The 24,364-nt window shown below is 36.7% G+C and overlaps 1 protein-coding gene across 4 annotated transcripts in view; it reads left to right on the top strand.

Moving 5' to 3' along the window:
• Positions 1–24,364, top strand: part of RTN1 (reticulon 1) — a 415,427-nt gene that overhangs the window by 360,766 nt on the left and 30,297 nt on the right. The window contains exon 1 of one of the 4 annotated variants that reach the window (XM_030855134.2): positions 21,802–21,986. The exons of the other annotated variants lie outside the window; for them this stretch is intronic. Coding sequence (XP_030710994.1) covers positions 21,926–21,986 — 61 coding nt within the window. The 5' untranslated portion in view covers positions 21,802–21,925. Of the gene's footprint in view, positions 1–21,801; positions 21,987–24,364 lie in introns of those variants that run through there. 4 annotated transcript variants of the gene reach the window in all.

The raw sequence follows: 24,364 nt of genomic DNA, 5'->3' as shown, positions 1-24,364 counted from the left end.
TTCAGGCCTTGTCAGTTTCCTTAGAGTAAATTTCACCATCATTATTTTCCTGGAAATATCAGAACATTCCTTTACAAAAACAAAATAAAGCAAAGATGTTGTTATGTTGTTAGATCTTTCACCCCAGCCCTTTCTTTCCCCCTATATGCAAGATTACCAGTTCATGTCCCAGCACAGATTCAAATTCAGCATGCCAAAACTAAACCTCATCACCAACTGTATTGAATTAATCAGCAGAAACAAAGAGAATAAGTTAGAACAAAGAGAATAAGTTAAATTCCTGATAATGATGGTAGTGAGATGAAGGAGGTTGTGGAAGACCCTAATTTCAGTGATCAGCAGTTTTAATTTAAAAAGCAATTAATGGAACTTCTGGCATAGACCTGTTTCTCTCCATTCACTTCCACTAAGCACAATTATAAACCCTGGAAATAATGCAAGAGACAACCAAAGGAGAATACAACCAAAGGAGAATTCTGAAGGGTGGTAGAAGGTAAACTAATTTGAACCCTAGGACTGGAGGAACAATATAGAAGCAGGATGTCTTACATCCCCCCACTCAACAGAAGACCACCCATACCTGGTGCTGTCTGATCTTCAACCTAGCAACAGAAGGAAGCAACAGGTAGGTTCATTTCTGCCTCATATCCAATGGGAATCTTTCTAGCAACACCAGGCTAGCCTGGCAAAGGTGGCAAAGTAAGGTCAATCAGGAACCCTGCCAATAATAAGCATCTAGGGGAAATACTCTCCTTCCCTTCCAGGCCTGAGATTCTCCCTTTCTGCGAAGAGATACTGAGGCAGGTAGGCAGAACCGGCAAGAAGAATCCAGCTGCAGCAAGTGGCCCAGTTTTGGAAGCCTCATTGCTCTGTGGGCTTGAGATTTTCCTCCCCTGCCAGCAGATACCAGGGCAGCTGGGAAGTACCAGTGGGGAGATCCCATCATACCACTGCCCTACTGAGAGACACTGGTTGGCCCAGTCTGGTGAAACCTCCTCTGCTGCCTCTGGCAGCACCAGCAGAGACCAGTGGGAGCCCCAGTGGCAGCAGTAGAACAAAGACCAAAATATTTTTCAAAGGTTCTAAAAATTAAAGAACTGCCTTTAGAACTATAGTTAACAAAACTTGGTTAAGACTCACATGCTAAACCTAAACAAGAGTGCCTGCCTACTAAAATAAAAGCCTTAAATAGGAAACAAAGTCTCCTGACGTAATACACCAAATGTTTAGGATACATCATACCATACATCATACCAAGAACCAAGAAAATCACAATTTGAAAGAAAAAACAAGCAACCGATGCCAACAACAATATGAATCATATGCTGGAACTGTCTGGAAAGGATTTTAAAGCAGCTATCACAAAAAGGCTTCAACAATCAATTACAAATTCTCTTGAAACAAAGGAAAAAATAGAAAATCTTAGCAAAGAAATAGAATTCATAAAAAAATAACCAAATGGAAGTGATAGAACTAAAAATATAATAGCACATTTTTCAAAATTGCTGGATAACTCAATACTAGAGTGGAAATGACCTAGAATAGAATCAGTGAACGTGAAGACAGAACAATAGAGTTCACCTAGTCTGAAAACAAAAAATATACTGGAATAAACTATATGAACAGAGCCTCAGGGACCAGTTGAGAAATAACAAAAGATCTATGGTTTGTATTATCAGAGTCCCAAAAGGAGAAGCAAGAGAGTGGGGCTGAAGGGACATTTGAAGAAATAATGGCTGAAAACTAACCATACTTGACAAAAGACAAGCCTCGAGATTCAAGAAGCTGAGCGAGCCCCAAAAAGGATAAACCCTCCAAATCTATGTCAACACACATCATAATTAAACTCTTGAAAACTGAAGACAAAATCTTAAAAACAATTAGAAATGACACATCTATATGGGAACAGGAATTCAAATGACAGCAAATTTCTCACCTAAAATCATGGCGACCATAAGGAAGTAGCACAATATTTTAAAGTGCTGAAAGAAAGCTGTTGACTATAAATTCTGTATCCAATGAAACTATCCTTCAAGAATAAAGGAGAAATAAAGACATTCCAGATGAAGGAGAAGACCCCCCCAAATTCTCTGTGCTCTGCCTATTCATCTCCGGTACCCCACCCCTGGCAACCACTGCTTATTTTGTTGTCTCCACGGTTTTGCCTTTTCTAGAATGTCATATACTTGGACTCATACAGCATGTACCCTTTTCAGATCACCTTCTTTCACTTAGTAGTGTGCATTTGTTTCCTCTTTGTCTTTTCATGGCTTGATAGCTTTTTAGCACTGAATAACATTTTGTTTTCTGAATGTACTACAGTTTATTTATCCATTCACCTACTGAAGTTACTTGGTTATTTTCAAGTTCTGGCAATTATGAGTAAAGCTGCTATAAATGCCTGTGTGCTGGCTTTTGTGTGGGGATAAGTTTTTAATTCCTTTGGGTAAATACCAAGAAGCACAATTGCTGGATCATATGATAAGAACGTGTTTCATTTTGTAAGAAACTGCCAAACTGTCTTCCAAAGTAGCTGTAGCATTTTGCATTCCCACCAGCAGTGAACAAGAGTTCCATTGTTTCACATCCCTTCCCAGCATCTGGTGGTGTCAGTGTTCTGGATTTTGGCCATTCTATTAGGTATATGATGGCATAAAATTTTAATATTCTATGTTACTGGTTTCTTAATCAGGTTATTATTTCTCAAGGTACAATCAACATAAAATTAATGTCAGATGCATTTAACTTTATTGTTCTGTGGTTGATTTTGTGACTTTTCATGTGTTGTTTATTATTCACAAACTTCCCTCTTTCCAACTACATGTGGACTAGGTGTCCTTTTTTGCTTTAAACATAAAATGTTTTATGTGTGCTTGAGAAAAAAATAAAAGTGAGGGTCATGCTAATTCTTGTAAGTCAGCCACTGACTGATGGGTAGCAAGACAAGAAACAGAAAATCAAGAGTCAGATTAGAAGATAGGAACATGTGGAAAGCAAGGCTGAGGAACTAATCCCTAGTAAAGAAAAAACCCTCAAATAGAATCATGCCTGGGCTTGGTGGAAATGTGTAGACTGCAGAAACCAATGCAAGTTACGTGCTTAAAAAGCCCAGCAGGGGAAATTCTGAGAGATGTGATGGGAAGGGAGGACGAGGAGAGGGACAGCAATAAACTCAGGTTGTCAAGGCGCTCCAGGGAGCAATTTTGGCCTGAGCCAAGGAATTATACGGTGAGTAGACTGAGACAGAGAAAAAGGCTGACCTGGAGGGTGGGCTAAAAATCAGTCCAAGCTACCGTGTAAAGTTGTCAGGCTGTGCCCTTTGCCAGGAGTGCCTGGCCACAGTGGCAAATGAGGCCTGACTCCAGCTCATGCTCTGTTCACTAAGCCCCATGCCAAGGTGCAACATTACAGCCACCTGGAAGAATAATCATATTGTAATTCTGTTCTTCTGTATTTCTGTTTTTAAATCAAGGTATAATTTACATATAAAACACCCTCCTAAAATGTACAATTCATTAGTTTACAGCATATTCACAAAGTTGTGCAACTATCACCACTAATTTCAAAACATTTTCATCACCCCAAACGAAGCCCTGTACCCATTAGTAGTCACTTCCCATTCCCTCCTTCCTTCAGCTCCTAATTGACTTCCTATCTCTATAGACTTGCCTAATCTGGACATTTCGTATAAACGGAATCATAAAACATGGGCCTCTGTATCCATCTTCTTTCCCTTAGAATAAGGTTCTCAAGGTTCATCCATGTTGTAGTGGATATCACACTTCATTCCTTTTTATAGCTGAATAATATTCCATAGAATGGATATGCAACATCTTGTTTTTCCATTCATTATTGATATGTGGTTTATGGTTTCCATTTTTGAGCTGTTATGAATGGTGCTGCTATAAATATTTATGTACAAGTTTTTGTGTGGACATATGTTTTCAGTTACCTCAGCTATATACTTAAGGAGTGGGATTGCTGGGTCATATTATAACTCTATGTTTAACTTTTTGAGGAACTGCCAAAATGTTTTCCAAAGTGGCTCCACCACTTTACATTCCCAACAGCGATGTACAATGGTTCCATTTTCTCAGAATCCTCACCAACACTTGGTATTTTCCATCTTTTTGATTAAATACATTGTAGTGGGTATGAAGTGACATCTCATTTTAGTTTGATTTGCCTTGACCTAATGATGGTCACATCTTTTCATGTGATGATTGGTCATTTTTTTATATGATTTTTTTCACGTGATGGTTGGTCATACTTTCTTTGGAGAAATGTCTATTCAACTCCATTGCCCATTTTTAAATTGAGTTGTCTTTTAGTTGTTGAGTTGTAGGAATCCTTTTTATATTTTGGATACATATCCCTTGTCAGATACAAGATTTACAAATATTCTGTCCCATTCTGTGGATTGTCTTTTTTACTCTCTTGATAGTATCCTTTGATGCACAAACATTTGTTTCTTTTTTGAAGTAAAAAAAAGCTTCATCAAACTTGATGAAGTCCAATTTTACCTATTTTATCTTTTGTTCCTTGTGCTTTTGGTGTCATATCTAAGAAACCTCTGCCTAATCCAAGGCCATGAAGATTTATGCCTCTGTTTTCTTCTAAAAGGTTTCTAGTTTTATCTCTTTGGTCTACTTTGAGTTAAATTTTGTATATGGAGTAACATAGGGGTCTAACTTTATTATTTTGCATATCCAGTTGTCCCAGCACCATTGTTGAAAATACTACTCTTTTCCCCATTGAATAGTCTTGGCACCCTTGTCAAAGACTAGGTTGACCATATAGGTAAGGGTTTATTTCTGGACTCTTAATTCTGTTCTGTTGATCTATATTTCTAGTCTTACAGTACCACACTGTCTTGATTACTGTAGCTTTGTAGTAAATTTTGAAATCATGAAGTGTGTTTTTTATCACCTTTGTCTTTTTCAAGGTTGTCTTATCTATTCTGGATCCCTTGCATTTCCATATGAATTTTAGGATCAAGTTGTCAATTTCTGGAAAAACACACACACACACACACACACACACACACACACACACACACACACACACACACACACACACACACACACACACACACACACACACACACACACACACACACACACACACACACACACACACACACACACACACACACACACACACACACACACACACCCCTACCTGGGATTTTGACAGGAATTGTGTTGAATCTGTAGATTAATTTAGGGAGTATTGCCATATTAACAATATTAAGCCATCCAATTTATAAACAAAAATGTCTTTCCATTTAACCTTTTCTGATTTAATCCAACGATTAAATTGTTTAATTTCTTTTAACAATGTTTTGTTGTTTTTAGAGTATAAGTTTTGCATTTCATTTGTCAAATTTCTTCTTAAGTATTTTATTCTTTTTATGTTACTGTAAATGGAATTGCTTTCTTGAGTTCATTTTTGGATTGTTCACTGCTAGTGTGTAGAAGTACGATTGATTTTTTATACTGATCTCATATCCTGCAAACTGCTAGACTGGTCTGTTACCTCTAAATATTTACCCCTTAAAATTTATATATTCAAGATCATTTTGTCTGCAAACAGAGATAGTTTTACTTCTTTATTTCCAGTCTATATTACTTTTACTTCTTTTTCTTGCTGCATTGTCCTGGTTAGAATCTCCAGTACAATATTGAATAGACGTTGCCAGAGCAAACATATTTGTCTTGTTCCAGATCTTAAGGGGAAAGCTTTCAGTTTTTGCCACTATGTATCATATCAGCTGTGAGTTTTTTGGTGACTCCTTTTTATCAGGTTAAAGATGTTTCCTTCTATTTTTAGTTTGTTGAGTGTTTTTTATCACGAAAAGGTGTTGGATTTCTCAAATGCTTTTTTCTGCATTAATTGGGATGATAGTATGGTTTTTGGCCCTTATTCTGTTAATATGGTATATTATGTTCATTGGTGTAGTCTATTGCTTGTTTTAACCCTGGGATAAATCCTGTTTAATCATGATGTTTCTTTTTTATATATTGCTAATTCAGTTTGTCAGTATTTTTTTTAACAATTGTTTCTTTAAATTAATTAATTTATATATTTTTTGCTGCATTGGGTCTTCGTTGCTGCGCATGGGCTTTCTCTAGTTGCAGCAAATGGGGGCTACTCTTCCTTGCAGTGTGCCAGCTTCTCATTGCGGAGGCTTCTCTTGTTGCGGAGCACGGGCTCTAGGTGCGTGGGCTTCAGTAGTTGTGGCACGCAGACTTGGTAGTTGTGGCTCGCAGGCTCTAGAGCGTAGGCTCAGTAGTTGTGGCGCATGGGCTTAGTTGCTCTGCAGCATGTGGGATCTTCCTGGACCAGGGCTGGAACCCGTGTCCCCTGCAATGGCAAACGGATTCTTAACCACTGCGCCACCCGGGAAGTCCAGTTTATCAGTATTTTGTTGAGGATTTTTGCATCTATAATCATAAGGGATATGTTCTGTAGTTCTCTTTCCTCATGATGCTTTGTCTGGTTTGGCATCAAGGTGATGTTGACCTCATAGAGTGAGATGGAAAATTTTCCTATACCTTCTACTTTTTGGAAAAGTTATGAAGGATTGGTGATAAGCCTTCTTTAAACGTTTGGTAGATCAGCAGTGAAACCATCTGAACCTGGGCTTTTCTTAGTGAGAAGTTTTAAAATTACTAATTCAATGCATTTTCATCTCAATCTATTAACATTTTTATTTCTCTTAGAGTCAGTTTTGGTAGCTTGTGTCTTTCTAAAAATTTGTCCACGTTATCTGGGTTATCTAATTTCTTCATCTGCAGTTGTTCATAGTATTTCTGTATAACCTTTTTAATTCTGTAAGGTTGGTTGTAATGTCCCCTCTTTCATTCCTGATTTTAGTAATTTGAGACCTCTCTTTTTTTTTTTCCTTTTTCTAGCTAAAGTTTTGCTAATTTTGTTGATTCTTTCAGAGAACTAACTTTTAGTTTCATTGATTTTCTGTGTTGTTTTTCTCTATTTCATTAATTTTCAGTCTAATCTCTATTACTTCCTTCATCTGCTTGCTTTGGGTTTAGTTTGTTCTTCTTTTCTAGTTTCTTAAGGCAGAAGATTGGGTTATTGATATGTTCTTTTTAAATATAAAAAGCCTTTCCAAAAAAATAAATAAAAAGCCTTTCCCTCTAATTATCTTTAGCTATACCTCTAACTTTTGGTTTTATTTTCATTCATTTCAAATTATTTCCTAATTTCCCTTGTGATTTCTTCTTTGACCCATTGCTTATTTAGAAGTGCATTGGTTAAATTCTACGTATTTGTGAATTTTCAAGTTTCCTCATGTTATTGATTTCTAATTTCATTGCATCATCATTGGACAACATATATTGTATGATTTTCATCCTCTTAAAATGTATTGAGTCTGTCTCATGGCCTAATGTATGTTCTGTCTTAGGGAATGTTCCATGTGCACTCATCAAGAATATGTATTTTGCTGTTGTTGTATGGTATGTTCTACAGATGTCAGTTAGCTCTAGTTAGTTTATAGTGTTGTTCAATTCTTCTTTCCTTGTTGATATTCTGTCTAGTTCTATCCATTGTTAAAAGTAGGGTATTGAATAATAGTTGTCCAACAACTATTATTGTTTGTTTATTTCTCTCTTCAGTTCTTTTAGTTTTTGTTTTATTTACTTTGGAGTTCTGTTGTTAGGTGCATATATATTTATAATTTTTGTCTTCTTGATAGATTGCCATCCATATATGTTATAAACTCAACAATACACTGTTATGATTATTGGTTTACAATCTTATGTCTTTTAAATAAATGAATAGAAAAAGAAGAAAAGATAAATTTATATAGTTTGTTTTGTTCACCCATATATTTACTCTTTCTAGAACTCTTTCTTTCTGTGGATTTTAGTTGCTGCCTGGAGTAATTTCCTTTCTACCTGAAAGACTTTCTTTAGTATTTTTCCTAAGGCAAATCTGCTACCAATGAATTCTCTCTTCATCTAGGACTATATGTCACCTTCATTTTCAAAGGATAATTTTGCTGGATATAAAATCCTTGGATGACAGTATGTGTTTTAGCACTTGAATGTCGTTCAGCTTCTTTCTCATCTCCATTGTTTTTGACGAGAAGTCAGTTATTATTAGTATTGATACTCTCCTGTATGTGATGAGTCATTTTTTACTTGCTGTTTCAAGGTTTTCTCCTTCTGTCTTTAACTGTTTGATAAAGGTATGTCTAGGTATAGATCACTTTATATTTAAACTATTTGAAGTTTGTTGATCTTAAATCTGTTGATTAATCAAGTTTTAAAATCAAATTTGGGGATTTTTTCAAGAATTACACCTTAAATATTTTTCTGTCTCTCTCCCCTCTCTCTCTCCAAACTCCTATTATAGATATGTTGGTACACTTGATGTTGTACCGTAAGTCTCTGTGGCTTTGTTCATTTTCTTTTAGATTTTTCCTCCATTCTTCAGGTTAGATCACTTCTATTCGTCTGTCTTCATGTTCAATGCTCTCTTCTACTATTTTACATCTGCTGTTGAGTTCATCTAGTGAATTTTAATTTTTAGTTATTGTAGTTTTCATCTCTAGAATTTCCAATTGGTTCCTTTTTAGAGTTTCTGTGTCTTCATCAGTTTTTCCTTTTAGTTGAATCATTGTCATTCTATTTTTTGCAAATTCTTTAAAGTATAATTTATTTTATTTTTTAATTATATTCATAGCAGCTGCTTTGAAATTTTTGTCTGCTAAATCAATATTTGTTCTCACTCAGAGTCAATTTTTATTGATTGCTTTTTTCTTGATTATGGATCACAATTTCCTGTTTCTTACATGGCTAATAATTTTTTATTGAAAACTAGTCATCCTGAGTCTGACTTTTTAATTGAGAGTTTGTGCCATTGTTTGGATTTTTCTTTTGGTTTTGTTTTTAGTAATTTTCATGGACTTAATCTGAGTTTTCTCTCTCCCCCATTGTATGTGGCCACTGATGTTTCTGCTCAGTATTATTTTAATTTTTAAAAAATCCTGGATTCCTAAGTATCCCCTTTGTGTCTGCAGAGTTCAGCAGACAGCTAATGATTGGTCAGAGTCTGTGCTCTCACATCTCAAGTCATCAGTAAAGCTTTGACCTGCAACCAGTGGATCTGTGTACGGGCTGAGAAATACATTAAAAGTTCAGATGGCTTTCATCTCTTTTACTGAGAACACCTCTGAGTGTGGATTTTTCACCATCCAGTCTAAATCAAGTCAAAAGAAGCTGTTCATTTTCACAGAGTCCCACCTTGGTAACAATAGGGTGGGATGGGGATAGAAGTCCCAGTCGAACACACAACAAATTCCCACTGTTCTTACCCAAATATTAGCAGTTTTTCATGTATAAATGCTTCTCAATTTGTTTCTGTGTTTGGCTGATTTCCAGAGCTGTGAAATGGTTGTCTTTGGCAAGTTTGTCCAATTTCATAGTTGGTTTTGGGAAAGATAATTGGCCAGCGTCTTTACTCCACTATTGCCAGAAGTTATGTTGTATATATCCTTTTTCAAGTTGAATTTTTTTACTCAACATTCTGTTTTCAGAGTTAGGTATACTAATTCATGAAATCCTAGTTTATTCCTTTTAACCACTATGTAGGCTTCCATTGTATGAATAAAGCACAGTTTATCAGTTTTCCTGCTGAAAGTATTATAGACATGGCTATAGGGAACAACTTCTTTCATATCTTCTTGTGCACAAGTTTGAGGTTTTTTCCAGAGTAGATACCTAGAAGTGGAATTACTGGGTCTCAAGGTATGGATATCAGCTTTACTAGAAATTGCCAAATTGTTCTACAGATCTAGCATTATATGTGTTGCTCTTTCTGTATCTTTACCAAAAACATTTAGTAGTATCAAACATTTAATATTTTAAAGTTTCAGCAATGTAAATATTTCACAGTGGTCTTTATTTTTATTTCCCTGATTAGTAGAAAACCACACCTTTATTGTGTTTATTGACTCAAAGTATTTCCAGTTATAGGAATTGCCTATTGTATTTTTTTCCTATTTTCCTGTTGAATTTCTTTCAGTATTGATTTGAAGTTCTTTCCCTGATGCCTTCTTCTAGTTTGTGGCTTTTCTTTCTACTTTGTTTATATTTTCAATTGTCAAACTTGAAGGTTTTTAATATAATCAAAGTGATCACAATTTCCCTTTTAAATTTGTAATGTTTCTACCTTACTCGGATATTGTAAAGCTATATTCTTTTACTTTTTCTAAAAATTTTATTTTTAAACTAAGTCTTTAAACCATTTGTTATTTATTTTTATATATAGTGTAAGTTAGAAATTTAATTTTGTCTTTTTCCAGATAGCTAGCCAATTATTCCAGAACCCTTTATTGAATAACCCTTCCTTTACCATTGAATCATGTCACCATATCAAATGAATTAATATCTGTAAAGTACTGAAAACATTGCCAAACTATTTTATAAGTAGTGGTAACAATAGTAGTAATACTTCTACTACTGTATCAAAATTTTACATATACATGGGTCCATTTCTAGGTTTTCTATTTGGTTCCATGGGTCTGTTTAACTATTGCTTACCAATATTATGCTGTTTTTTTAATTATAATACTTATATAAGTATTGATACCTAGAAGATGAGAATCTTCTTTTTCCTTTTTGTCTTCTTTCTCTTCCCTTTCTTTCTTTATCATTTTCTCTTTCAAAATTGTGCTGTCTTTGGCATTTTCCTCTTCCACATGAATTTTAGGATAGTTTGTCCAGTACTATGAAAAAGTTTTTTGGAGTTTTGATAGAAATTGCTTTGAATTTACAAAATGATTATAGGGAGAAGTTCTGTCTCTGCAATAGTGGGTCTTCCTAGCATGGAATATCTTTTTATTTAAGATTTCTTGGGCTTCCCTGGTGGCACAGTGGTTGAGAGTCTGCCTGCTGATGTAGGGGACACGGGTTCATGCCCCGGTCCAGGAAGATCCCACATGCCGCAGAGTAGCTGGGCCCATGAGCCATGGCCGCTGAGCCTGCGCATCCAGAGCCTGTGCTCCACAACGGTAGAGACCACAACAGTGAGAGGCCCGCATACCGCCAAAAAAAAAAAAAAAAGATTTCTTTATGTCACTTAAAAAAAGTTTTATACTCTTCTCTTTAAGTTTCTACAGAATTATATGTACTCCTAGTAACCTTATATATTTGTTACTCTTTATGATAGGTAACCTAAACATAATATTTCCCAAGTGACTTTGCTATTTTATAGGAACACTATTTTTGTATATTGAACTTGTGTCCAGCAATACACCATGACTTAGCTCAGTTCCTGGTTGAAATGATGTGATCAACCCAGCTTCTTAGTAAAGGGAGGGTGAACCCTTTTTATGGGAAAATAAAATCAGCTGTCAGTCTTTATGGTTCTTGTGTACACAATATCCATTATACCATAAAAAAATTTGCTAGACATGTAAGAGGCAAGAATATGTAACTGATAATCAAACAAAAAAGGCAATAGAAGCAGACCCACAGATGATCTGGATATTGGCATTAGATAAAGTTTTTAAGTAACTATTATAAATATATGAAACAAGATGAAGAATTTAAACAGAGAAGTGGAATTTATAAAAACAAAATCAAGTGAATTTACTAGAACTGAAAATTAAAATTCTGAAATTAAAACTTAATTGGCTACATTTAATAAGTCTTTGGACACAGAAAAAGACAGTTAGTGAACTCAGAGAAATATTCAAAATGGTGAATGAAGGGAATAAAATATGAAAATAACAGAACAGAGTATTAAAAAGTATGCTGTATAAGAACATATAAAGATACAATAGTTTGAAAGTAAAGGATGGAAAAAGCTATATTATGCAAACATTAATCAAAAGAAAGCTGTTAAAGATAGCTTCCATATTAGCTAAACTAGACTTTAAATCAAAGAGTATTATTAGAGATAAAGGGGAATATTTCATAGTGATATAAGAATCAATTCCAGTGTAAGACATGATAATCTTAAATTTATAAGTGCCCAAGTGCCCAATAACATAGCTTCAAAATATATAAAGTAAAAGCAGACAAAATTGAAGGGAAATATACAAATCAACTTCAAAGTTGGAAGTAGTATTTCTTTTCATATTTGACAGACACATAGACAAAAAATTAGTGGGGAACTAGATTATTTGAATAATACTATTAACTCATATGATCTAATTGACACTTCCCCTTGAAACTTCAACATGTATGTTCAAGTCCTCTAGACATATATATCAAAGTACATCATGTTCCAGGCTCTCAAGCAAGTCTCAATAAATTTAAATGGATTAAAGTAATACAAAATTTGTTCTCTGACTACACAATAATTAATCTGAAAATAATAAGGATAGTTAGAACAATCCTCAGAATTTTACAGTTCTATATAATCAATAGATCAAAGAAAAAACTCACTTTCCAATGCCTATTGGAAAACATTTTGAACAATAATATTGATATAATGTATCAAATTGATATATCAATATAATGTATCAAAATTGTAGGATGTAGCTACAGTGTTTAGAGAGCATTTTATACTTTTATTTTTTATAATATTTGTTTATTGCTGCATCAGGTCTTACTTGTGGCACGCTCTTCATTGCTGCATGCAGGATCTTTGTTGTGGCATGCAGGAACTTTTTAGTTGCAGCATGCAGAATCTTTAGTTGCAGCATGTGGGATCTAGTTCTTGGACCAGGGATCAAACCCAGAACCCCTGCATTGAGATCACAGAGTCTTAGCCACTGGACCAGCAGGGAAGTTGCCCCAAGAGGGCATTTTATACTTTTAAATGAAATATTAGAAAAGAAAAAATGTTGAATATAATCTAAGCTTCCATTTTAAGGAGCTAGTAAAAGAATAGCAAATGAAAGTAAAAAATAAATAAATAGACAGAAATAGAGAGCATATATACAAAAGAGAAAAAACAACAAAGTAAAATTTTATTCTTTAATTCATTATATTGATAAACTTCCAACAAAATGATCAAGAAAGGAGAGAAAACAAAACTTAAAATATCATAAATGAGAAAGGAAACATGACTATGACTCCTCCAGATTATTAAAAAATTAAAAGATGATATGAATAATTTATGCCAATAAATTTGGCAATATATTTTAAATGGACAAATTCATTTGAAAAAAAACTGACCAAAATTATCATAAGCAGAAATTGAAAATCAGAATAATCCTACACTATTAAAGAAAGCTGTAATTAAATATCATCTCACAAATAAAACTCCAGGTCCAAATGGGTTCCCTGGTGAATTCTTGCAAACATTCCAAAAAGAAGTAATATCATCTTATATAAACTCCTTCAGAAAATATTGGTGGGATTAATACTTTTCAACTCATTTTGTGTGGCCAGTATAACCCTGATGCAGAAACTTAAGAAAAATATTACAAGAAAGGAAAGGAAGAGACGATATCTCTCATGAATATAGATATAAAAATTCTACACAAAACATTAACAAATTGAATCCAAATTGAACAGCAATATATAAAAAGGATGTCACATCAGGGCCATATAAAGTTTATTCTAGGAATACAAGTTTGGTTTAACATTCAGAATTCAATCCATGTAATTTATATATTAACAAAATTAAGGAGAAAACCTATGTGATCATCTCACTAGCTTCAGTAAAAGCATTTGATAGAATTTAGTACCTATTCATGATGAAAAATCTCAGAAAACTGGTGCCAGAGGGAATTTGCCTTATTCTGATAAAGGATAGCTAAAAAATTCACAGCTTGCACCATACTTAATGGTGAAATTTTGAATACACTTTCCCCTTTAATTCAAGAAAAAGACAAAGGATAGTCCCTGTTACCACCTCTACTGAACAGTATACTAGAAGTCCTAGCCAAAGCAGTAAGTCAAGGTAAAGAAATGCAAGTATAAAAATTGGAAGGGAAGAAATAAAACCATCTTTATTCAGAGAAGATATGCTTATGTACATATAAAATTCAAAAGAATCTACAAATAAAATTAATAAGTTAATCTAGCAAGGTCACTATTACAAAAATTTATTAACCTGGTATAACTTTTTCCATTTCTACTTAGAACATTTCTGTATCAGTATGTTTTAGGACTTTCTTTTGAAAACATCCTTTGACTACATCTTTTTCATCCAATATGAGAGCTTTCATCATTTTTAGTTGGCATTCTTTAGATATATTTAGAAGTATTTTTAATATTTTATTTTGTGCTTTCAATTTACTAGTTATTTTCTTTGCTTCTAATTTTTTCTGTTTGATTGAATAAATTACCTTGCTTATACATTTTATTCATTTTGAAGTTACATGTTCTCGTTATTTTCTTTTAGTGGTGACCATTAAATGTTTGACACACAAATCTGACTCTTTCGTAGTCTAAATATCTCTATCTTCCTCCTGAAAAAATACTAGGATCTTAGAATGCTTTTACTCTTGTCACTCCTCCTACCTATGTTCTATTTTGTCTACTGTTTTACTTTTACCTTTCTTTTATAACCCTCCCCTCAGATGAGCCATTACTGATGTTTATGCTCAGCATTCTTTCATGCATGTCACTTCTTCCTTTTAACTGAATTTAGGTTCAGTTTTCTTCTTTCTGGAGTACTATCTTTGATAGATTTTTCTGCTGAGTCTGCCATTAGTAAATTCTCTCATTTCTTTCATATTTGAAAATCCCTGTATTAGTCTTTCTGGATGTAGAATTCTAGATGATGGTTACTCTCCCTCACTACTTTGAGGACATTATTTCATTGTCTTCTGGCTTCTATTAATGAAAAGATTGCTGTTCATCTTACAGTTTCTCTGAGGTAATCTTTTATTTATGTCTGCTTTGAAGATTTCTCCTTATTTTTGATGCCCTGCAGTTTCACTATGATATGGGTCAGGGTATTGATTTCTTACTTGTCTTGCTCAGGGCTAGAATTTATGTCTTTTATCAATTCTGGAAAAATTCTCAGCCAAATTTGGATAAATTATTCAACTTCCCATGTTACTCCTCTCCTTGAAACCCTGCAATGTCTCCCTAATCTATTGACAGTATTACTACTCAGGCCTGTCACAGTTTGGCCTCTATACATTTCTGTAATTAAGTTTCCACAGCTGTCAGCCAGGAAAGCCCATCACTCAAACTGGTGATACATTTCTTGTTCATAATTCAGTTTAATTATCACCTATTCTCAGAAGCCTTTCCTGAAACCTCTGCCACTAAACACTCTCTGTTTTGTGTATCCACTCTTTCCTGTTCATACAATCCACTGATTGCATTTATCTATTTATGTGTAAATCTTCCCCCCAGTAGACTCAAATTCCCAGTGGGCAGTTCCCTTTGTATTTACAGAGACAGGCACTTAGTATGGGCTCTATAAACCTTTGTAGATTGAATGAATGAATCAATCAAGAAGATGAAGGTAAACACTATCTACCTCATAGGGATCTTGTAACAACCAAATACACACCATGAGAAAATAAAAAGTGCTAATCTTTTATTTGAATTGAAGACAACTTATGCATTGTTTTGGTACAGTGGGTTATGTAATAAACTGGTTGTTCCTTTAAATTTCCTTATTCCATATGGCATAGAGCAGAGTTCTTAGTGTTCTTTGATCATAATGAAGTTTTTTTTTTTTTTGGTTCTGTGCCTTTTCTGCCAATTGCTATACTTCTCAGAGCCTAAAAAAATCCAAGGAGTTCTATAAGATGCTTGATATAGTTTACTGGCTATTATAATACATTCTGTCCTGAAAACTCAGTGCATCTGTGAATGCTCTTCCTCCATAGATCTTAATGGCTTTCTCCTTTATTCCATTAGGTGTCTGCTCTAAGTTTACCTTACGAATTAGCCCTTCACTGACTCTCATTATAAAACAACAAATTTCCACCCCAGCCCCTTCTCTGTCCTCTTTTACCTGCTTTATTTTCCCCAATACACTTCTCCACAAGTGAAATATATATTTACCTCTTTTATTATTATCTACTCCTCCCATACACACTAGCATGTAAACTTCTTAAAAGTAGGAACTTTGCTTTATGCTTAGAGCAGTGTTTAGAATACAGTAGGTGCTCCGTAAGTATTCCTTAAATAAATGTGTCAATATAGGTGCCATTGAGTCTCATCAGTAAAAATCCTGATGCTTAGTAGGCAAAAACAATACAGCCACTCTGGGCATAGCAGCCTTCAACATTCATCTTGATCTGGGATGAGATTATAAAACTTGGCTATTTTGCTTTTCCTTAGTACAGACTAATGCACGATTTCATCCTGAAAACTAAAGAAATCACTTCCTTTCCTGGCAGTACCTAAACCAAGTTCTAAGCTGGCTGCATACAAAGCCCGTCTGTTCTCTCCTGGTTTAAAGACAGCGGCAGTTCCTGCCTGCTTTTAGTAAGCTTTATTTTGCTTTCTGTTTTCTTTCACTGCTTAAGGACAATTTACATATCTTTTCTACCCATTCTATCATTTTGATCTTGCCAAGAGCTTTCAATTAATATTTTGTGGGCACTTGTGCAAGGAAAGCACCCATTTACAATGTCTTTGGAAAATAAATTCTTATTATTTCATAGAAACAAACATTTAAAGCTATAACTCATTTGTATATTATGAGGGAGAGGTCCAGAGATACTTATTTGCTGGAAGCCATATAACTAAAGTTTGTAACACAAGTGTGTCTAACACCCACATCCCCAGTCGTTCTTCATACTCTTTTGCCTGATTTTCCTTTAATAAGGTCATTTTTGTTTCTCTTAATCACCTGTGCATTAATCAAAAGCCCCCAATTCTTATTTTACTAGTGTGTGTCTTTCTGGCATCAGACATCTTACCTCCTCAGTCTTCAACTATCCAACTGCTATATTGATTTTTCGGGTGCCATCAAGCTTCTTTCCAGATTTAGCGTGACTGAAAAGCATGTGGTCTTTCAGCTAAGCTGACATTCCAAGGTCAACTTTGTGGCCAGTGAAAACTCATGGCCCAAAAATTCTGACAGAGCTACCCTCCACCTGAGGGAGAGTTTGCCTCTGTGCCTACTCTTCCTTGCTAGGGACGTGCTGCTCCCAGCTTGCTGCCCAGTACTGACTGTCAGAGCCACACACTGGCTCCAGTAACACTGAATACTCAACCACTGAAAATACCTGGGTTTTTGTCTTGTTTGTGGTTTCCTTTGCTGTGCAAAAGCTTCTAAGTTTCACTAGGTCCCATTGGTTTATTTTTGGGTTTTTTGTTTGTTTTTTAGGCATTTGAAATATTTATTTTCCATCTTTCTGTAATTGGGAACTTTCAGTTGTTTTTTTTTATACAGCAGGTTCGTATTAGTCATCCATTTTATACACATCAGTGTATACATGTCAATCCCTATCTCCCAATTCATCACACCACCCCCCGCCCCGCCACTTTCCCTCCTTGGTGTCCATACGTTTGTTCTCTACATCTGTGTCTCAATTTCTGCCCTGCAGACCGGTTCATCTGTACCGTTTTTCTAGGTTCCACATATATGCGTTAATATATGATATTTGTTTTTCTCTTTCTGACCGACTTCACTCTGTATGACAGGCTCTAGATCCATCCACGTCTCTACAAATGACCCAATTTCGTTCCTTTTTATGGCTGTGTAATACTCCATTGTATATATGTACCACATCTTCTTTACCTATTCATCTGTCGATGGGCATTTAGGCTGCTTCCATGACCAGGCTATTGTAAATAGTGCTGCAGTGAACATTGGGGTGCATGTGTCTTTTTGAGTTATGGTTTTCTGTCAGTATATGCCCAGTAGTGGGATTGCTGGGTCATACGGTAATTCTATTTTTAGTTTTTTAAGGAACCTCCATACTGTTCTCCATAGTGGCTGTATCAATTTACATTCCCACCAACAGTGCAGGAAGGTTCCCTTTTCTCCACACCCTCTCCAGCATGTTTTGTTTGTAGATTTTCTGATGATGCCCATTCTAACTGGTGTGAGGTGATACCTTATTGTAGTTTTGATTTGCATTTCTCTAATAATTAGTGATGTTGAGCAGCTTTTCATGTGCCTTTTGGCCATCTGTATGTCTTCTTTGGAGAAATGTCTATTTAGATCTTCTGCCCATTTTTGGATTTGGTTGTTTGTTTTTTAATATTGAGCTGCATGAGCTGTTTATATATTTTGGAAAGTAATTCTTTGTCCTTTGATTCATTTGCAAATATTTTCTCCCATTCTGAGAGTTGTCTTTTCATCTTGTTTGTAGTTTCCCTTGCTTTGCAAAAGCTTTTAAGTTTCATTAGGTCCCATTTCTTTATTTTTGGTTTTATTTCCATTACTCTAGGAGGTGGATCAAAAAAGATCTTGCTGTGATTTATGTCAAAGAGTGTTCTTCCTATGTTTTCCTCTAAGAGTTTTATAGTTGACATTTAAGTCTCAAATCCATTTTGAGTTTATTTTTGTGTAAGGTGTTAGGGAGTGTTCTAATTTCATTCTTTCACATGTAGCTGTCCAGTTTTCCCAGCACCACTTATTGAAGAGGCTGTCTTTTCTCCATTCTATATTCTTGCCTCCTTTATCAAAAATAAGGTGACCATATGTGCATGGGTTTATCTCTGGGCTTTCTATCCTGTTCCATTGATCTATATCTCTGTTTTTGTGCCAGTACCATACTGTCTAGATTACTGTAGCTTTGTAGTATAGTCTGAAGTCTGGGAGCCTGATTCCTCCAGCTCTGTTTTTCATTCTCAAGATTGCTTTGGTCATTTGCAAATGAAGCAACTGACAAAGGATTAACCTCCAAAATTTACAAGCAGCTCATGCAACTCAGTATATAAAAAACAAACAGCCCAATCCAAAAATGGGCAGAAGATCTAAATAGACATTTCTCCAAAGAAGATATACCAAGATTGCCAACAAACACATGAAAGAATGCTCAACATCACTAATCATTAGAGAAATGCAAATCATAACTACAATGAGATATCATCTCACACCAGTCGGAATGGCCATCATCAAAAAGTCTACAAACTATAAATGCTGGAGAAGGTGTGGAGAAAAAGGAACCCTCTTGCACTGTTGGTGGGAATGTAAATTGATACAGCCACTATGGAGAACAGTATGGAGGTTCCTTAAAAAACTAAAAAGAACTACCATACGACCCAGCAATCCCACTACTGGGCATATACCCTAAGAAAACCATAATTCAAAAAGAGTCATGTACCACAATGTTCATTGCAGCTCTATTTACAATAGCCAGGACATGGAAGCAACTTAAGTGTCCATCGACAGATGAATAGATAAAGAATATGTGGCACATATATACAATGGTATATTACTCAGCCATAAAAATAAATGAAATTGAGTTATTTGTAGTGAGGTGGATGGACCTAGAGTCTGTCATACAGAGTGAAGTAAGTCAGAAAGAGAAAAAAAATACCATATGCTAACATATATATGGAATCTAAAATAAAAAAGTGGTTCTGAAGAACCTCGGGGCAGGACAAGAATAAAGACACAGACGTAGAGAATGGACTTGAGGACATGGGGAGGGGGAAGGGTAAGCTGGAACGAAGTGAGAGAGTGGCATGGACATATATACACTACCAAATTTAAAATAGATAGCTAGTGGGAAGCAGCCTCATAGCACAGGTAGATCAGCTCCATGCTTTGTGACCACCTAGAGGGGTGGGGTAGGGAGGGTGGGAGGGAGATGCAAGAGGGAGGATATATGTATAGCTGATTCACTTTATTATAAAGCAGAAACTGACACAACATTGTAAAGCAGATATACTCCAATAAAGATGTTAAAAAAAAAAAAAAGAAAATACCTGGGACACCTTCTGTACTGAGGCTGATGTCTGTGGCTATCATTGGACTGTCAGTGCCTCCTAGTGGCCAAGGTTCCAAAGGATTCCAACTGAAAAGTGGCCAGGACAGGAACAGCCCACCTGGCAGCTCTTTCTCTCTCCTTCTGAGTCTTGTCCCCCACCTATTTGCAGTTTGTCCCAGCCCCACATCATGCAGTGAGAATTCATCATCACATACCAGTCATTTCATCATTTTGCTGATTGAATTCCCAAACATGACCATGATGATGAAAAAATTGGGAGGCGGGGGAAGGGAGAGGGAGGGGGGGAGGGAATATAAATATAACAAAACTCACTAGCACCTCTAGAGCAGGTCAGTTTGAAAAGTGCTGTGTAATAATGTGGTCACTGTTCTTCCTTCCCATCAGCCCCATGGGAGCTCCGACAAGCCCACTCTTTTAGGAGACTTCAGATGCTCAAAAGTGCTAAATCATCCTTCTGAAATCATTCTTTATTAAGCTTCCTTAAGAGTAATTTCACATGTTTTACAAAGATATGCAGAGGCTTAGCTGGTTTCTCTGGAGGCTTTCATTCTAGAAAGAACACGCATGATCATAAAGATCATATTTTAAAGTGTATATCGTTCATAAAATGAAAGATAAATCATGTCCACAAGCATAACCTTGAGATTACTGTCATTAGGCTCTTGCTGGCACAGGATGTACAGATGTAGATTTGGGTATGGGAAGGAATGGCTCTGTAAACTGCAGAGGAATTGTGGAGGCTCCACTTCTCCATGAGGGAGAGAGAAATTCTGTGTAACAGATAAGGCCATGCTACAACAAATGAAGTGGGAACTCTTCCTTCTATATACCCCTTTGGTCCCCAAGGCATCCTTTGTCCTCATGCTATGTCTTGTCTCCTCAAGGGTCCCCTCCACCAGGACTTTCTTTCCCTAGAAAATGCCTATATTCCAGTCCTTTCTCTGTGCTATTTCTACCTTTTCCTCATCAAAACATACCTATCCCCTGTCCATTCTCTCAACTGCCTTGGAATATAATCCGATAAAGTATTTCATGCTAAGATTTGATTAGTAGTTTACTACCTATTTTTCTGCTCCTCCCATTAACATTTGCATTGTAACTGGGGACACCTGAAGCCCTTGACGCACAAGGCTTGGAAACCAACTTTATCTCGCAAATTATACACACCACCCGTGCCCATCACCCCTCAGCACTCAATCTCAAATATGATGTTGAGGAAGAATGCCCTTTGCTTCCCTGAGTTCTGTTTGGATGTCCCCACAACTGACCACTCTTGGAGGGTCACTGCAGTGGCTGATAACTCCGTGTGTCAGAGTCCAAAGGCTTTGATCGGGAGCCTGCTGGCGCACCACATTCTGATATTATTTATTAATTCAACCCACAAACAGAGCTGGAGAAGAGGGGTTAACAGGAGAGGACACGAGCCCTCAGGGTTTCTTTGCAGTGATTGCGGCTTGCCAAGGAAGGTTTTGGATAGCCGTGGCCTATTCCAAAAGAGGGAAAGAATCTGTCAGTTGTTTGGAAGATGTCAAGCAATTAAAGTGTGACCACAGTGTAAAGAATTGGGGGCGGGTGGGGGGGGAAGGTGAGTGAGCGCTGCGGCAATTAAGGGACATGATACTGAAAGCCTGAGATTTGTACTGCCATCAACTATGTCTTATCCAACAAGTTTCATGGGTTTCTAAGACATTTCTAGAAAAAGCAGCATGCCATGCCGGGCAGGAAGCCCCAGAAACTGCCCAAGTGTTGTACTCTCATCCCTACCCTTGGCCCTTTCTCCTCTTTCTCCCAAACTTCCCACCCCCCGGTCAGCTTTTGTGCCTTCCGGGTAAGAACCGGCTTCACCATCTCTCGGGCAGTGAGCCTACGCTCTCGCCTCTAGCGGCGCCCACATCCCCGAGCGCGCAGGCCGACCGGCACCGCGCCGCGCTGATTCGCTGCCTCGGAGACTGCGGTGCCCGCGACGCGCCCGCCCCTCGCGGCGCACGCCGGCTGGTTCAGCCTCAGTCTGTCTGCAGCCGCGGCCACCGCGAGCAGCGCTGCAGCCGGGGCACCGACGCCTCAGTGCTCGCTCAGCGGCCCCGAGGACAGCAACGGCGAGCCCCTAAAGCGCGCACGATGCAGGCCACCGCCGATTCCACGAAGATGGACTGTGTTTGGAGCAACTGGAAAAGTCAGGGTATTCTCTTTATTTCAGTTGTGCATGCCTGCGGCGCACGGGAGCGCCGGGACCCAGACTCGGCCATTGTGCATCATTTCACCTGTGGGACCTATGCATGCTTTATACCCAAGAGCTTTCTGATGGGGGGAGTAAACTTGTTCTGTCAAAAATCAAAGTGGATGGTGTTTGATTTTTGTGGGGTTTTCCCCTTGTCCTGTCTTTTTTAAAAAATCCCCCACCCCCACCCCTTTGTTTTCTTGTTGTCACGCCAGTATTTTAAATAATGCATCTTTTGCCTCCTCCTGGAGCTCTTTTGGGATCCTTTAATCGTTCAGTACTTGTTTAATCTCTTCTTATTCCCGGAGTTAAAATGCTTTCTTATTGTTCCATGCATCCCAGTGCATTTAATTTATGCCTAAAGGTTGAAATCTCCTGGTAGAACCATTAGCTGAGAAGGCTGTAGTGCATCCTTTTAAGAGGGACACACCCATTTTAGGCTTATTATTTGTGGTCACACAAAGGAAACTGGAAATGCAGAATAGCTCTCGAAATCCTGAAAATATGATGGCGTAGACACATATTAGGATGATTCACTTTGAAATATTTCAGGGTTTTTTTGTCTTTCATTGGGGTAACCTGTAACTACTGTTTATTAATAATGGGTATATGTGGAGCAAATGGAGGGAAATTAAAAAACAGTGCCAGTTGCCCTCTGGTATAACAGATTTATTTTGAAACAGTCCATATTAGCACTGGGTGTGGCCACCCTCCAGCCTTGCTTGGATTGCTTTTCAGCCATTTTTATTCAGCCTCATACTTCACACATCTCCATCTCTCCTTTGTTACATTAAAATTCTCTCCTTCATCTTGCTCAGTGTGAGATTACTAGGAGAAAGAGAGACTTTGAAAGAATTATGTGTTGTAAACTTGGATGTTTGTAATATGAAGTGTCTTTTAATATTTAACAAATATGGTTCTGAAGAAGGTGCGTTTGACTTAACCTGCAGGGTTGCAGCATCCCTCAGGGGGCCAAGAATACACTGGAGCAGGAGCTGATTTTTTTTTTTAAACCTGGCATCTTCCTCTTGTAATGTTATATCATAGAAAGAATGGGATGTCTTTTAATCTTTAATGCCCCAAGGAGTTTTTCTTTGGTAAATCTTTTAAGCAGAGAAAAAGTAAACATGAACCTCAGAATTAAGAACATATTTTCTCTGTCTCTTATTTGTTGGTTGGGCGGCTAAGACATAAAATACAATAGTCTAGTTCAAATTATGTGGGCCTATTGGAAATACAACTGTCAAAAGTAAATAAATGAACCTAATAAATTTAAATGCCAGGAAATAAGAAATGTATGGCCATTCAGGGGGCATAATTTTAGAGAATGATGTCAACTACATGAACTAGCATATGTTTTATACAGGAGGCAGCTGTGAAAATTCTTGGTAACATTTCATTCTTGTTATGTGTTTAGACTCAGCCAGTTTATTCCGTATACACACTCAGCATACATCTATGGCTTGAAAGAATACCAAGTTTAGTTGGACATAACAAACTTGGTTTTTAGACTATGCTTATGGATTTCCTCTATTCTTACCAAAAGTAAGTACCAAAAGTGGCAGATTTTCTGACTTATTTGTATAAGATGTAAGACACTATTTCATCACAGTCCTATTGCCTCAGTTGACATTCTCACTGGGGGGGAGGTTAAAAAATGTGGACATTTATAATCAGAAAATAACACAAAATGCCATAATTTGTCCATTGAAGACAATCGTTTTCATTTCCACTATACAGCTGCTTATGAAGATTGATTCAGGATCATTGAGGGTCTTTCCTACTCTGTGACCTTTGATAATGTTCAGTACCATTGATTTCCTTTTGTCAAATAGAACAAAGCCATTATCCTGAAAATTAACTAATAACTGGGTGGGTGGGTTTATAGGCATAAAAGAGAAATAATAAGTAAATTATTCCTGTTTCTCCCTACTAGGAGAACTTTCACCTAAACTAAAATCTACAGTAAGATTCTTGTTTAGCATTTTCAGTGTATCTTCATTTTAGTTCCCTCATTATCAAAAACAGTTGTTCTTAACACTGGCTGTATATTAGTATCACCTGGGAAGCGTTAAAAAACCATGAAGGATGCCTGGGCCCCACCCCTAGAGGTTCTGATTCAGTTGAGCCAAGCATCAGTATGTTTCAGAAGCTCCTCAAGTGAATTTAATACATAATCAGGGTTGAAGCCACTCATGTGTAATAATTCTTAGCCCAATCCATAGACCAGCAGAGCAAGGTCTAGTATACAAATGATGAAATGGGTGTGATCAAGGAGCAGCTGTGAATGCAGTTAAAAGAAGTAAGTATTAACATTGTTGATAATGTCCTCTGAAGGT

The sequence above is a fragment of the Globicephala melas genome, chromosome 2 (assembly GCF_963455315.2).
Source record: "Globicephala melas chromosome 2, mGloMel1.2, whole genome shotgun sequence".
Taxonomy (NCBI): Eukaryota; Metazoa; Chordata; class Mammalia; order Artiodactyla; family Delphinidae; genus Globicephala; species Globicephala melas.
Note: the sequence above shows the minus strand (reverse complement) of the source record. Positions and strands in the feature narration are given on the sequence as shown.